Source organism: Aptenodytes patagonicus, chromosome 7 (genome assembly GCF_965638725.1).
Source record: "Aptenodytes patagonicus chromosome 7, bAptPat1.pri.cur, whole genome shotgun sequence".
Lineage (NCBI taxonomy): Eukaryota > Metazoa > Chordata > Aves > Sphenisciformes > Spheniscidae > Aptenodytes > Aptenodytes patagonicus.
In genome coordinates, this window is record NC_134955.1 from 63,965,187 (window position 1) to 63,982,327 (window position 17,141).

The window sequence follows — 17,141 nt, forward strand, 5'->3', positions numbered from 1 at the left end:
GGAAGCCTGGACAAAAAAACCTAGTTCTGAATTAGATTTACAGTTATACCTCAGAACTCCTCTTTGAAAGCCATGACAGAAGTCATAATTGAAAAATCTAATCAAGATTCTGCTCTCTGCAATACTGAAATGTCACATGAAATAGAATAATTACAGAAATCAAACCATATAATGCAATACAGGCATAGCAAGCCATGTACCTGTTGCAGTAGATGCAACGAATGCTATTCAGAAAAAAGACAAGCTAAGCTAGAGCCATTAACTGGGAGACCTGACTATTTGGAATAAAGGTTTAGAGGACTATAGGCTTCTGAAACTTCCCCTGAGGAAAATGTAACCCAGACAGTCTTTTAAGAGTGATTAACTCAGGTAACACAAAGCAGGACATACTGTCATCCAAGGCAAGATAAGGGAAACGCACAACAAATACAGCAAGCATTTATCATTTATTAACTTGCTGAAGATTGACAAATGTCAAGTGAAATACTAAGCTTACTGATTTTATAGCAATTTTTCACACAAGAATTTGTCACCACATTTGTGATAAAAATCCTGGTTTAACTATAAGAAAACCAGTATTTGTCTTGGGGAAGATTAAACTGAGGTTTACACAGAAAGGTAACTGAAATAATGAGGCAATTCATCTCCAAACTTTAGCTATTCTATTCACAGTAGACAAAACCAATCCCTACTGGCATCTGTGTAACATAGATGAAGGCTGGTGCTATTCCTAGTTACTCTTACTCCACTAAGAAAGTGATTCTGCACTGTCTATATATGTCACTCAGCCAAGTATCACAGTTCCAGACAGACATGTTCTTCCACACTAGCTGAAGTGCAAGCAAGAAATACCTCCACCGTTAAAAGCCGGACCTCTCAGTCACTCAGGAACCAGTCTCTCTAAGAAGGAACAAAACAGCTTTCAAAACATCACCTGTATTCTCCAGGGGTAATTAGGGAAAGAATAGAATAGGAAGGGTGAAGATTAGGTTAGCACAACTGGCACAAAAAGCTGTGAAGGCAAGAGCATCTGTGACAGTCTGGAAATACCAGCTAACAATAAAGAAGAAGTATTAGAACTTTAAAGCTGGAAGAGAAAAAAAAAAGTCTCAGACTTACTGCAGAAGTTTCCCTAGCTTGACTGAACCACCTCAGATGCAACACTGCTATCCGTAAAACCTATTTTCAAATATTGTAAGTAATCCTTGCCATTACTCAAGATCCCAGACACAAACTACAGCAAGAAGATCCAGTCTCTTCAGAGCAAGCCAGATTGATTGCCTAGATTTCTAACAGATGCTCCTAGATACTCTGCATGGATACCTAAAGTACTCCTGACAAAGGGAAACAGTAGATATATCCGCTTAGCCCTTTGGATCTGCCTCAGTAGCTATGTACCTGACAATCACTATAGGCTCAGTCCAGGGCTCAGACAACACAGATTCAGAATTTGAGCTGAGATCAGAATTCTTAGTGACCTCAAGAAACATTTTAGACCAAAAGGAACGGCGTGGGAAAGCAGAAATTAAGACACAGGCCTTTCGGAGACATACCTATTGAGGTAAACCTATTTCAGGTAAACTTTTTGATTTAAACTTTTGCACACTGTCCGATAGGGAAAAAATGCCTTAAACATTTTGGTCTTCTGTGGGTACTGACCTTCTCCTTCAGGTCTCTAACAAGTCATGGGAAAAGACTTCCAGAAACTCAATTCCATTCAACAACTCAGTAAAACTGCTTTTCTTCTATGTAAAGAAAGCCACCACACACATTTCAATTTGCAACAAACAGCATGGCAGATTTTGCCTGCATCTTGGAGGTGATCCTTAGATCTGCTGGACAGAGGCCTAGCGTCCCACAAAAAGCTTTAGGCATGTGGAAAACAGGCCTCAAAGAACAGCTTCTCCCAACTGTCAGCTCTTCCACAGATGCCCAAGCACTGCAATGCTCTGTTCATACATGACCGCTGTGGAAGAACTGACACTATAAAGAAGGATGATACATACACAAAGTAAAATCCACCTGAAAACAGAGCTTTAACAAACCATCCTGCTCGTCACTTAGCTTTGTTTCAGTGGCTGATCAGAGCTAATGATGAGCGCAGAACACGAAAGAGCTAACGCAACCAGCCAATACCAGTACTCAGAAGCATTAGTCATCCTTCCTACTGCCACAGTTCCCCTCTGCTAGTTAATTTATCTAACACACCTATATACACTAAACCTTTACGCAATCTGATTAAAAGTTAACCGATCTTTAAATAACCTTTGATATAGGTGTTAATGTGCCTGTTCCAATGAGGTTTTCTGGAAAGCAAACTGGGACATAAAATACCATCAGCAAGCTTTCCTTCTATACCTTAGAAGAAATCAGATAGTAGAAAAGTCAGCCCAATTACCAAAACAAACTATTTTAAATATAACAGCTACCAAAACAATAGAATGTGGTATGCTATACTACAACCATACAAAAAAAGAGACAACATCCTACTAGTTTACCTGAGGTTAATCAAAAAAGTGCCACAGTTTGTACTGTACCTGTCTCAGATGGGACAACCTAGTGTAACCTCCGCAGATTTCATTTCTCTTTTTGACAGTTCTAGAGCAGAAGCAGCAGGAAGGAAAATGAAATTAACCCCAAGTGCATCAACCCTGCAAACCTGCTAGAACCTCAAGTAATAGCCTTCCCTTCCATCCTATTTAGGAAGAACACAGGGTGTTGATTTTTAATTGAGATTAGAAATTGAGATTAAATCAGAAGTTATATACAAGAGAAAAGAGGAGCAATTCCAGCAGATGTTTCTCTGCTAGTATCCGATTTTAGTGGTCAAAAAGTCAGAAACCTACCAGAAAACACTGTTTTAGACAGAGGGCCACATGATTAAGCTTCAATAGACATTTTGCCTGATCATTACATGAAAGGAAATAAACAAGCTATTTACATCTTACTTTCATGACTTCACAGCTATTGAGATACAGTCCTCTCCACCACAGCTGAAGCTAGCACTAGCAGTTTGCAGAAATCCACTGAGTTAATCCAATAGCAAAGAACAGAAGAAAGTATTGTTCAAATTAGAGAACAGAGAAAAAAGCCTTTTAGAAAGAGACATGTACAATACCATGCAGACAGTTGGGTACCATCTTAATGTCATTTTATTAGATTTAAGCCGAAGCTTTCAGCCTTGCTACCACCTTTGAACTGTTTCAGACAAACTTGATATTAACCAAGTATCCACGTCTTACTCCTTTCTTAAAGTTTTGGAAGAAGTCCAAGATAAATTAAGCTCATTACATGTGCACTTTCTTGTTGCACTAATGAAAATGTAGCTAGATTGTCTCTTTTGAAGTGTATGTAACAACCATGAAGACCCATTAATGGTTAGTGCAAGACTTGTTTTATGCTAATATTTAGAATTCAAAGATGAACTAGTAATTAATACTGCTCTTCGCCTCCCCTCCACACTCCATGTGGCATGGATATTAGTGTCCTCTGGGCACTTCAAGCCATGCATCATTATAATTTCAACTTGAAGTCAAGAGGGAATTAAACTAACTATGTCATAACATACTTTAATTATTGTTCTAAACACAGAACACCTGCATGCACTCTTTTGTATTGGAAATATGCATACTAAGAAGGTAGGCAAATATAGGAAAAAACAGATATGCCCCGAAGTTCTATGTATGCGAATTTCCCAGGAAGAGAGAGTAGTGGTTTAATCTGAACCCTTTTCAAGAATGTTAGCTGTTGATAGCACTGCAGTCTTTCCCTTTGTTTTTGAAAAAGCAAATGCCCACAAAACCAGTTCAAACTAATGAGCCTAGATGTCTTGCCCTAGGAAGAAGAGAGGCCCATACTCAACTTCTGTTCCTAAGGGAGCACAGAGATTAGGGCACTGTTTTCTAAGTCCTCTTCAACTCTCTCATCAGTCCTACCCAACCAAGTCAACTCTAGAGCTAGTTGGGCAGCATCAAATCACATTTGAAAGAGAACAGGGGAGACAACAGCTTCACTGGCCCACTGTGATGGCAACAGCTGACTGATCAAACATTTGTATAGCTCCAAACAAGATGCATCATTTTTCTCCAATGGCATTGGCTCTGAGCACAGGTATCATCATAGGCCTTTTCACTGTAAGGAACACAAATGCCTAGGTTTTATTGCTACACGAGTTGCACGACAGTTTCAGTCAATTTGAACTTCACATGTGCACAAGAGACTTATCAAATACATTATAGATTTCCTCACAGTTAGCAACAGAAACATCATTAATCCAGAAAGAGGATAACGCACATAAGCTGTCCTTCATTTCAGCCCCAAACTGAATACCAGTTCAGTTTTGAATTTCTGCACATGCTAAATAAGAGTCACCACTGTAAGAGATGGTGCAAGTTCTTTCATGTAGATCAACACACGCAAGGAACTTGAATAAAGGATTAAATAGGGATTCTGCAGACACGCACTCTTAGTTAAACGTATGTGAGAGCACCAGAGTTTAGTTGTGAAAAAACTAAGTTTATAAACATGTTCCTGAAACAAATGCTTGTATCATATTCCAGCAGCAGGGTTGAATCTTCTGAACAGTACTTTGTTGCTATGGTAAAACTTTATCACATGTTTGCAGCACCAACCATTACGCTGTGTTTAATTACTATTAAAAATGAACTGCTTACAGCAGCAAATAAACACAGCATATAACAGTATATGTAGCTTACAATTCCAAGGTACCTATTTGAATATATGACAACCAAGACTTGATCAATCCCACCATAACAAAGTAGCATCAGAACTTTAATATCAAATCATATCTTTCAGATTAATGTAAACTGGAGGGGATCTGCTATAGCTTTATATTATTTCAAATCAGACAAAACCCACGAATTGGCACGCCTTTGGAAGGAAAGCTTTGTAACAAGTATAGCAAAGTACATGGAACAACCTTTGAAAGCAGGCGCTTGCCCTGTAAATTTACTCTAAGCAAGTGAATTAAGAGTGCTTCTCTATTTTTTCCCTTCTCCTCCCATTGACACAGATCTGGATGCTATGAAAGGGAGATTATCTCAGCAAGTCTTCAAGTTCATGTCATCGTTGACCCCTAGTTACCTCTCTGGTGGGTACCAGTGTTACAACTTTCCTCATAAGGATGAGTATCAATGGAGAACAGAATGAAGCCACGTAAAGCAAGCGAACATTAAAAAAAAATGGAGACTTAATTTTGCTAGTCCAAAGCTGGACTCATAACTCAAGAATATGTACTAGTGAATACTTCTCAGTTTCTTTAGTACTTCATTTGCCACTGACTCTTCCGCTGTTCTGTCTTCTCCAGACCCCTTGGCAAGCTGAAGTTTCACCGACTACCAAATCTTAAAAATCCATCCTAAGAGCTTAGAGACAAACAAATTAACACTGATAGCAAGCTGCCACAAGTCAAGACTACCTTTTCCTGCCAGCTAAAGCTTATTTTATTTACCTTACATTCACGGTAATCTGGAAGTAGATATGAACAGCTTGAGAAGATCTGTTGATACGCAATGGTTTGTTCTTCTGTCTAAGCCCTGTGACAATCTCATTCTGACAGTCTGCAGTTTTTAAGTCCGGGACACGCAGTGTTAGGAAAAAAGGGATTTGCATTCTGGAAATTAACCTCTGAAGAATTGCCACCAGCTAGGTTTGAGCAACCACTTTACCCTTCACCTCTTACAGAGCAAGAAGAGATGTGAAGTGACTACAAGCTATAAACCATACAACCCTGAAGTTATCACAGCTTAGCAGCAAACATCAGAAGGCACTGCAGGAGCACTAAATATTGTGCTCCTGCACAACCAACATCTTAAGTGTGTATGCAGGTCTAAATATTTGACAACCAATGTCTTAAGTGTGTATGAAGGACTAAACATTTCAGTTTCTCTACTTCATTCCCTTCCTCACTTTCCAATAGAAGAACGAACTGGTCTGTGTGCATGAATCATGAAAACAATACTCTGTTCTACAAAGGTCTCCAACAGCCAAATACAACACTAAAACACTTTGGGCCTATATATAAAACTATGGTTTAAACAACAGTTTATAGCACCTCCTGTGTTGGTTATCAGCTCACTGTTGTGTACAAAACCCAGTCATTAGTGAGGGGCAGCAGATGGTTATACTTGCTCTTAATAGTCCAAGTACACATGGTCTGACTTCTAGACTTTGCTGATTACATACAGCCAGTTACAGTAAAAACTCCATGTTGTGATATAAAGAAAATCATGTTATTGTAACATAAAAGAGAATTAGAACTATCAAAAGCACCCCAAAAAACTTTTGTACATGGTGTAAAAGAAAGGAACTGCCACTAAAATCTATTAAGCAGCAGCACAGGTTACCAGATCAGTGCTATTAAAATTGTCTTCAGTCAATAGGAACAGTAAGTGGTATCAAAATTGCACACCCTAAAAAACTTCTACTTCAGTCTTGATTGGAGTAGATCAATAATTAAGCTTTTTACATATTTCTCAACTTACTGCTTGAAGCACATGCCAGTCAAGCCTTCCAAGTATGAACAAGCTCCTTAATTGCAACTTAAGTTCTCCAGCTGGAATCCTGGACCTTTAACATTAAAAGTCCATACTGTGTTTTAAGGTAGACATTTCAACTTTACAATGCTATAAACAGAATTATACATATTCAGGGGAAGAAAAAAGACTGAAAGAATCCTATTTGATGTTTTAGGTTAACTGCCAGCTCATACAAAATTTCACTATAATTTGCATGTACAGAACTGCTTCGGAAGGAGTAAGGAAAGCTAGCTCTACCTGAAACTATCATTTCCTACCAATTGTAGGATACTGCATCAATATTAACATTGCCTACTCACTGAAAGTCCGGAAATGTAAAATTTAAGCATCTAACATTCAAATTGGATAAAGTTACTTAAGCTGGTATGTTCAGAGTACTTGAAAGCATAGGAGAGACTAGAGACGTAGTGGACTATCTGGAAGTAGAAGAGGCATTGCAAGAACAATTTAAGTGTAATAATAATCAAATAGTAATGTACTGAACAAAAAACACCAGAACACATCCTGCTGGGAACAAGATATATAATCAGGACTTTCAAGCCTGAAGCAGGATGTAAACAGATTGCAGTTTATGTACTAATACTCCAGTCTTATCTCAGATTTAAAAAAAAAAACTTCAGAGAATGAGCACCTGTGCATCTGTCCAAGGGGCATGTAATTGGTTACTCAAGGACTATTAGGCTGTTTCTTAGCAACCTCTGCAAGCTCTAATCAAGTAAGACTAAGATTGTCATTTAGCCTTGAAATGCCTTGCCCCTTCCATCTAATATAGCATTCTAACTGCTGTTGAGGAGCAGTCATTTCAACCATAGATAAAAATCCATGCTTATTATGTGTTTCAGCTGAGTTCCTCTTAGCACTTGCGATCAGAAGATCTTCATGTCAAATATGCTTTTTACAATTTATTTAGTATCTGAAACAGCAATTAATAAGATAAACCTTTACATTTCTTCCTTTTTATACAAAATAAAGGCTAACTACAACTCTAAAAATGACCTTGGGAATAAAGTTTAATAAATGAGCATAAGCTATAGCCCAACTTTATAGAGAGTATTTTTCCTTATACAGTAAGCAAAGGCACCAAAAGTCTATGGTTAAATTGGGGATGGCCACTCCTCCCTGACTCAAGATGATCTACACAAGAGCCATCACACAGCTCTCTCAAGCTTTCTCCCTCCCGACAGGTCTCCCTGGGTGTACAGCAGGGGAAGGCAGCAGCTCTAAGAGGGTCCCACTGCCCCATGGGAGGCAGAAGTTCCGCAGGTGCCCAACATGACCTAGCACAGATGGTCTTAGCCATCCACACTGGTTCATTCCCCAACCCTGAGGGCAGGGGAAGGGGAAAGTGGTCAGGCTACATGTCCACCTCCTGCTCACATGACAGCTGAACATGCAGCTCAGAAGCCACCAACTGGATATGGCAGACAGTACTGCCAGTAGTCATCTCTGGCCAAAGACCAATCAATTTTAGACACTCACTAACCAGAAGCCAGAGCAGCTTCTAGCAAGAAGCCCATCAAAGGCATATCAGAGTGCTGAAGAGGAAGAGGATGGTGGAGTTACCGCCAAGGAACAGTAGCAACTATCCTTTGGGTAAGCATCTGGCTAAGCATTAAGGAGCCAGAAGCAATGCCAGTATACCCTTATTCCTCACTCCTTGAAGTAGCCTCTCCTTCCAAATTGCTGCTCCCAAGCTTCTTCCAGATCAGATGATAACTAGCAGCTAGGATTGGAGAGGATCAAGGGAAAGTAAATTGATGTGCTAGCAGGAAAGTGACCCTTTTTAGTCTCTTCAGTAGGCTGAGCAGCTCTGAACTAGAGCAAGCAATGCAAATAGGACCCACACAGAGTTGACAAAACATTGGCCTTGTTTTCAGAAGAGGAGGGAGGGAAGCTTTCAGGCACACAGTAATTTAAAGCTTCTGCAGATGACTAAGGATACGATGCAATCATAGCTGCTTTATGAACTTAATAGAGTAGTTTCTAAAGTGTGTTCATAAGCATGTATTTCAGAGCCAACATTCACACAAAGCAGCACCTACAGGAAAAACAAGCGAAGGAGTCAGACTACACAGAAAGGACGAATTCCACTCGTATCACCTACACAGAGTGACTCCATGGCATTGCTCAAAAGAGGGGCCAGCCAGCCACCAGCCCACAGGGATAGCACAAACAAAAGTCATGTTAAAAGTTAAAAAAAAAAAAATCATCATTTACCTTGTACATCTGTCTCAAATACAATCCTTCTCATACAAGAAAAACTTTGTGGCAACTGATTAATGACAAACAGATTAAAAATGCACTAAGCCATTTTTTACATCCAGAAAACGTAGTTGTTTCACATCATCCATTGTTTGACAGAAGCTTAATTTTTTGCAGCTTTTGTGCTGACAAACAGTGAACTCTAATAGTAACTCAAAGCCAGCTGGACTTGCACAAGGAATACAAGTAGTAGCCTCAAACACAGAAAGTAGCTTTTACATCTCAAAGCTTCAACATCTACACCAGATTTCCTTGTACTTCACAGGATCGCTCAGAAAGTCTACAATACAGTGGGAAGACAGCAGCCCAATTAAGCCAAACATCACAAGTCTGATATAAACACAACCAATTATGGCTTTACCCCAACCAACTATGTTAAAGACAAACCTGATTGTTTAAGATTAAATCTACAAGTAGTCATGTCTTTAGCAAACCTTTCATATGCAGACTTTTTTTTTTTTTTAGAAACAGTGCTTGAAACATCTTCAAACAGCCCAAAGACAGTGCTACGAAGCTTCCATCACACTGCAGTGAATCAAACACACTCTGTTTCTACCTCGCCCTCTTCTCCAGCTCACATCCTCTAGTGTAAGAGTAATCCTGACTACTTTAAAACCTATTCCATTTTCAGGCAAAGATTTAACACCCGCACCAGCTGTGTGGCTGAGAGAGTACCATTTCACTGATAGGCTGGCTGGAGTACCTTCTGGAATAAAGATTAGAAAGTTGACAAGAGGTGTCTAAGCATATCACTCTCAGTGTCTGGGAGGTAAGGTTATTTGTCTGCAAGTTTTGAGTTCAGCCTCAGTGTTTCTAATAAATAAGCAACCGTTTATTTAAGGAAGCTTTCAAGGAGTATAAATAGAAGTGTTCTTTACTATCTGACCATCTCTGTGACATTCAAAAACCCCCCAGAACTTTAAGGTATAAAAGCTTAAGTAGTTAGCAGAATACTGTCCTCTGAGACATATTTATTTCCAAGACGTTAAGAAATTCTAGATTTAGTGACATCAATGTATGAAAGATTAAGAGTGCAAAGAACATTTCTGCTTAAAATTAGAAGACAGATTTTCTATAGTTACATGAAACTTAAGTCTTTAGACTTTCTATTCTGGGCAAGCTGCAAATAGTTGCTGGCACACACAGCATGCCAATAATAAATCCCTTTTTCAAAGAGTGGTTCTGAAGTGCTCACCATTAAGGCCTTGATTCTTTTTTAGAGGTGACACCTGCAGCTGCTATTGAAATCAACTGGAGTTGTCACTACCCAGCATTGCTAAAGTCAGTCTCTAAAACATCACCCGATAATCTTCTTTTAGGAAAGAGTATATAACAAAACCTGCAAGCTACTCTTTGCATTTGTGTAACTTGAAACTAAAGGGATGTCATTTATATAATAAACCATTCCCCCGACCTCAATCTTTCATTTCTGATCAAAAAAGTTTGAAGTCAAATACAGTACCAAGTAGGTGAAAGCAGATGATTCCCTGATCTACTTCCCCAAGACTGAGGAAACATGGATCCATGTTTTCTGATCCACAATACATCCGTCCATTAATTGCAACAGGCAGGGGAAGGCTTTATGAGCACAAGGACTGCAGGTATTTTGTCAAAATAAGAAACAGTTTGGCATGCCGATTACCACAGCAGCCCTAGAGTCTACTGACAAGCCAATTACGCAGAGTCAGTAAGCAAGCCTGGGGGGGGGTGGGGGCAGGGGAAAGTGGGCGAGTATTAAAAAGAAGCTTTGTACTATCAGCAGAGCCTTCCACCTGGGGAAAAAAGTTAGGCTGCTGACAAATAAGACATTAAACATTTATGTAGTTCATCAATATATGGCTATCAGCTACAGTATTTTTTCCATGCTTACTTCCTCTGCTAACAAGGTGTGATGCGTGAACATTATAGCCCATCACTGTACCAGGTGAGCAAAGAACAACTATTTAGAGGTAAAGCTTGCTGTGTATCACTTGAGGATGCTTCATCTGTGAAATTCTGATCTTTTTCATGAGAAAAGCGTACATACTGTTCCTCAGGTACAGCTGTGTACAAGCACCTTTTTCAGTGCTAAATGGCCTAACTTTAACCTGCTTCATTTAAGCATATCTGTCACAATGGGTTGTCATTCAAGCTGAGAGGATGCATGTTTACTCTATCAGGGAGCACAGAGTAATCTAATCCAGGAAGTTTTCATTACAAAGCCTCAAGATCCTGATCAGAGAGTAGCGATGGCTGTGTTAAGACAGAAGGTAGACCAACTGTAGATCTACCAGCCAAACAAAAATAGACAAGAACATTTCCTACAGTCAGGCTATCTAGTTCCCTACAGGCACCAAGGATCCCAGATAACGCGCTTCAAGGCTAGATGCCTTCCAGGGCCTAACCACCTTTGTTCTTCAAATTAGAAGGATTGAGACAGCTTGATGCAGAATCCTATACTGAAGTAGACAACATCTGAAAGTGCCAGACAGAACACTGTACCCATTAAGTAATAAAAGCCATGAGCTCAAGTATTCCTGCTCAGGTTTTGGCAAGGGAGGGGTTGCTTTCCAAGAAATTCAATATTTACTGCTGCAGCCAAGATACCCTCTCAACAGCATTACATATTTGATGGTTCATGCTCCTGTGTATGTTTTAGATCAAGACTGAACCCTTTCAGGCATTTGCATGAGACCATCCATGTGGACTGCACATGGATGAAACTCACACAGAGCCTGGATATTAAATTTATATACTTTCACACGTTTTTATCTACCTGAAAGTTAACAGTACTTCCGAAGTTTAGAGAGAGGTGCTACAATCACACTCTAAATAGGAAAAACTTAAGATCAGTGCTTACAAAAATAATAAATTAGTTGCCCCTTCTAGTGGGGAAGGCACCCTTTACCCAAGCAAGTTGTGAGGGCTTCCTGAACCTCTACTACCCCTTCTTCAGACAGGTACACAGAGTCCTAGCTAAGCACCAAGGAAAAAAGAGAACGGAAATTGCCTGTTTCTGCTACTTATCTCCAAGGCCCTGAACTCTTAAGTTCACCTGTGGAGTTCAGAGTATACTGTACTCATACGTATACTGCACTGACTGTCAGTCACACTAGAATCTCAAAAACAGAGGGGCTGAGGGGAGATAACGATGCATACTGTAATACATGATTTCAACATCCACAACTAGTCAGAACAATTCCTCTATATGACTAATTAACTGAAGTAATGGATGCCATACCAATATTTATGGTGCAGGAAAGGCTGTGAATTCCCTGAGGGAAGGAACAGGGTGGAGGAAAAAACCACACACACAACTCCATTTCATGCCACCTTGCAAAGGAGTATAAAAATGGTTCCACATAACCCATCCAGCAGAACACCTATAACTTTAAAACATCATCTTCAGAAGCAGCCTTCAATTAAATGCAGATCTAAAATTCTGCCAGTAACCTAATTATTATTGATAAATTTGCTGTGCAGGGTATTTCTGAAGCTTCAGTGTCTGAACAAACAGCTTTATGCTAGAAAAAAGTGCTCAAGACTAATGAACTTAAACTGTGTAAGTGATCAGTCGCTTCTTCAAAGCTACTTGAATTCTTCTGTCTTTTTTTGTTTTAAAGTTGGACATAAAATTGAATTGCCTCATTTGTTTGTTAACAATCTCAAACGAGCATTAAGCTTCAAGTTTTACAGCAGGAGGCAAAGAAAAAAATGCAAGGTAGGTGGGTGAAGAAGACAGCTGTATTGTTCTAGCTGTTCCTCAGCCTCTCCCACTGCCAGATTTCGGTGGATGATGTATCCCAAGGTAGCAATTTTAAGAACTTTTTGGCAATATCCCAAGCTCCTCTTGCAAATCAGAGATCAGACTAATGGTATTTAAAAGACAGGAAATAGGAATAAACTGGATAACTGACACTGTATCAAACAGTGGAAGTCACTGAACTCCAGTACTGCAGCTTTAGAGAAGAGACACTTGTCCAAATTTTAGTCTAAAATTTTACCATGTAAAATTAAAAAAAAAAAAAATCAGTATAATGAAACCAAGGCAAAAAAAACACCTTTCAAGCTACTACTTGTCTTACAGCTACTGCTAGCTCAGGACACTGCAATATCAAACAGACATCAAGAAAACCTCCCTCAAGCAATTTATACATTAATACATTAGTCTCCTTAAGTGAGGGAGTTATCATTCAGATGAGGTTCAGTAAGAAGTCCACATATACCAATGCTGGCTTTTATTAGGGTTGGATTTCTCAAGTCTTAAAAATCCAATCTAGAACTACTGAAATAAGTCCTTCGCTCACTGCCAGCACCAAAGCAAGTTTGTTTCGTAAGTGAAGGACACAATTCCTGATTTTCTTTAGTCGTATCCCTTCCCAGCATATTCAATAAAGGAACATTAATTTCATTACTGTTGCATAGCAAAAAAAAAGGGTCATATGAAAAGACTATGTCCATATTGTTGTTTCTTGTTTGCAAACTTGAGTAGAAAAAGAATATTATTTGAGAATAATTTTGAAATTATCCCACGGAGTTGAAACCTAACCCAGGAACTCAGTCTACTTCAAAAAAAACTTGCATTAAACAAGCATTACAATTAAGTCTCTCCTTGCAGAGTCTATACAGCTTATGTACAGTTGTCACAGAGATGCTGCATTTGCCATCAACAGACTGAACATCCAGAGTTCAAGACGTAACTACAACATATAGGGGGGACTTCTTTCCGTAAGTGCATCCACGGACTGCAATACAGAGACTCTTTTTAAATGTACAATTACTCCACAACTTATTTTTAGAATCAAGGGTGGGCAGGGAGAGTATTCAGTAAACCTTCCAAAAATCAGCCAGCCACCCACTAAACTGCAGCGGCACTGTTTAAATAAATTACAGGCTGCTTTACAATAGCTGCAAAAAAACGGTGGAAAGAAAGACAAAATATTTGAAGTCCTTTAAAATGCTGGAGGCAATGATAAAAAAAACCAGCAGCAGACATGGTATTGTATGCTAGAGACACTGTGGTAATTTAGCTGCAAAAGGTAGGTTAAACAGGCCTTTCTTAGGACTTGATGAGCATAGAACAACAATATCCGGCAGCTGCAAGGTAGGAATGTGCTTATTCCAACAGAGAAAAACCAAAGAAGGCTGGGCTTAGGGACCTGCATTGTAAGGATTATCAAACCCTTCCCTCGTTTCACACAGCAATACTAGAAACTGGTAAAAGTGTGAGTTAAGTTACCTTTACTTCATCATGCAGATAACATATGAAGGTTGAGGTGCTAATATTACCAAAATCTCCTACTGAAGAGTTCATGGTTTCGTCAACCCTCTATTAAATGGTCAATAAAGAGGAGAAAGAATCTTAATTTTCCCTTTGATCTTATAACTTAAAAGCAGAGTTCTAAATAACCTGTTTTTACAGTATTGGCTACACCTGTTAACAGGAATCTTTCTAACTTCAACAGGCCACAGCACCAACAAATGCAATCAAAACACCCCAAACTCGGCAATCAGAACATAAGCGTCTCCTTGCAGAGAAATATATCAGTTGTACCATATTTCTTTTAACCATCTAACTCAAGCAAAACCCCTACCTTCAAATAGCGGTCAGTTCTTAATTAGAGGTGCATGAGCATCAGGTCGGAGGGTCCCTGGTAGCGCAGAAAGTTAAGCGATTTTGGGGGACTGGTTTCCTTTAGCACAAAATACAAGTGAGCAGTTTTGTCCCTGACCATTCCTAGCAGCAGTTTTCCAAAGATCCTGTGAGCTATGTATCTTGAGAGGTCGGCAAGGGCCATTTCATCTGTTAGTCACCAGGTGCCAAACGCAATCCACAGGTACCGGGGCTTCTGATACTCATCTCCCTCCTGAGCTAGGGCATTGCACCATCCCCATTCCTCAGCACCTCGCAACTTGCCAGCTTCCACCCCGTGGCCCACTTGGAAGGGCCAGGAGCAACAGCTGTGAAACTCCCTGCAGGATCCTACCTGCCTGCAGCCGGGCAGGAAGCCCGGCCTTTCCTCCCGCCCGCCACTCCCCAGCCCAGGACCCTCTCCGCACCCAGCACCCCCGAAAAACAGAAATACCCCCGTCCTCCAAGGACGGGGGCGAGCGTTGGCCTGCAGCCCCTGCGGATGTGCCCCCTCGGTCAGGCGGCGCATGGGGAGGAGAGGGCTGAGGTAACGGATTGGGGGCCGAGTCACTGAAACCCCCGAGATTCTGAGGGGAGGGAAGGGCGGAGAGGGACGGGAGCAGCACCAGGGTCTCGCACGCACACGCCCACAGCTCCCGCCGCCACACAGCCGAGGCACGGATCCGGTTTCTGACACGATCAGAGCAGGGCTCAGCTTCGGACGCTCCCTCCCGATCCGTGCGCCTGGAGGCGGGCGGCTCCAGCCTCCCTTCGCCACCCGGGAGGCGGAGAGCGCCGCGCTCAGCCCTGCGCAGGTGTGGGGGCTCGCTGCCCTTGGGACGCGGGAAGCCCCCGCCGCGGCCCCCGCCCGAACCCTCACGCCCACTGCCGCCGCCGGCGGCTCCCGCCCCTCCAACCCCCGCGCCAACGGTCGCCGCGCGCCGCCGCCGCCGAGCGGCCCCGCCCGCGCCCCAGGAGGGGCGGCAGCTCGCGCCCTTCGCGAGCCGCGGCACGCGCCCCGCGCCCCCACCTGCGCCGCCCGGCGGCGCCCCCTGCCGGGGGCAGCCCCGCCCTGCGCGGAGCCGCGGGGGCTCCGCGGCCCCGGAGCGCGCTGGTGCCGTCGGGCTTCGGTTTTCGGGGGCGGTTTTTCACTATTACTATCTTTTTCTTAATTTTTCGCGCACAAGCCGCTGCGAGCCGCGCCTGCAGCCTGTGCGGGAGCCCGTCACGCGGTCAGTCCGCAGCCGCCGGCCATTCCGCAGCCGCTCCCAGGCGCCGGCACCCCCGGGCCGTCCCCGCCAGCACCCCGCCGCCGGCAGCCCCTTGCGAGGCTGTCGCGGCCCCCGCGCCCCTCCGCGGGGCGAGGGCCGCGCACACCCCCCTCCGCCGGCCGTGCCCCGCGGCCCCGGGAGGCGGCCGGCCCCGCCCGGGCAGCGCACCGGCAGCTGGCCCGGCTTTCTAACGGGGGAGCGGGCAGGCGCTGCAGAACCGACGGGGGGAGGGGGTGTGGAAACAAAAAAAAAAGGGCGATAACAACAGCCCGACCATCAACCTACCGGCCACGCGAACTGAAAGGGAATAACAATCCTGCCCGTCTCGGGGGTTCTGCCTTGATGGGAGTATTTGTTGCTGTTCAAATAGAAAATATTTCCACCGAGAACGGGGGTAGATCCGAATCCGTAGTTGCAGGGTCCGACCGGAGTGATCTTGGCCTGATATTCCTTGAGGCAGACTTTCACGTAAGTGTCGCACTCGTCCCGGGTACAGTCCAGGTTCTGGGGGCTTTTCATGCCATCGCAGCATTCCCCATTGAACAACTCGCCGTTTACATTCCGCACCGAGTTAAGCTGCAGCTCGAAATAGCCCGTGGACCGGGACACCTAAAAATAAAAATCAAAGGGGAGACAGCCTCGTTACTACCGCGGCCGGGAGCAGCGCAGGGAGCGCGGCGCTGCGGCGAGGCGCTCCGCGGTTCCCCCCCTCCAACTTTCGCCGGCTGCGGATTTAACCCCGCCGCAGCGGCATATATGTATTAAAAAAATATTTTATATAGATATGAGAGATATGCGCAAGGTGGAAACGGGGCGGGGAAGAGGGAGACGCGCCGCCGGCGGCTCCCCGCGGCCGGGAGCGGAGCCCCCCGCGCCCCCCTACCTGCACGCAGGAGGCGAGGAGCAGCGCCAGGCCGAGCGCGGCGGCGCGGGGGGCCCGGCTCCGCCGGCCGGCGCCCCGCATGCCTGCTGCTCCGCGCGGCCGCCTCAGAGGAGCCCGCCGAGCCCACCGGCCACGGACCGGCGGCCGCTCGCGGCATGGGCGGCGGGGGAGCCGCCCGCAGCGCGCCGGGGGGCGCAGGGCATGGGCTGCCGGCGGGGCCGCCCGGAGCGCTCCGCCGCCGCTCCCCTCCCGCGGGCTCCGCTCGCCCTCTGTGCGCCTCGGCTCCGCGGACACCCAACAAGTAGGTGCCGGAGTGACAGCTTCATTACCCATTCGCCGCCGCTGCCGCCGCCTTCATATTAATGAGGGGGACGGCCCGGCCCCGCGGCCGGCGGGTGGGGCCAGCGCCGCTCCCGCCGCGGCTCTTAAAGGGCGGCGGGCCGCGGTGGCGGCCCCCGCCCTGCCCCGCTTGCTGCCTTACCCTGCCCCGCCGGCAGCGGGGGGGGGGGGGTCCGGCAGCCCCAGGTGGTGGGGGACGGGGGAGCAGGCATGGAGGA

The 17,141-nt window shown here is 44.0% G+C and overlaps 1 protein-coding gene across 1 annotated transcript in view; it reads right to left on the bottom strand.

Annotated features, from left to right (window-relative positions):
* Positions 1-16,917, bottom strand: part of JAG2 (jagged canonical Notch ligand 2) — a 72,907-nt gene extending 55,990 nt beyond the window's left edge. The window contains exons 1-2 of the mRNA XM_076345593.1: positions 16,585-16,917; positions 15,987-16,310 (exon numbers count right to left, since the gene is read on the bottom strand). Coding sequence (XP_076201708.1) covers positions 15,987-16,310; positions 16,585-16,917 — 657 coding nt within the window. The remainder of the gene's footprint in view (positions 1-15,986; positions 16,311-16,584) is intronic.
* Positions 16,918-17,141: the final 224 nt, after the last annotated feature.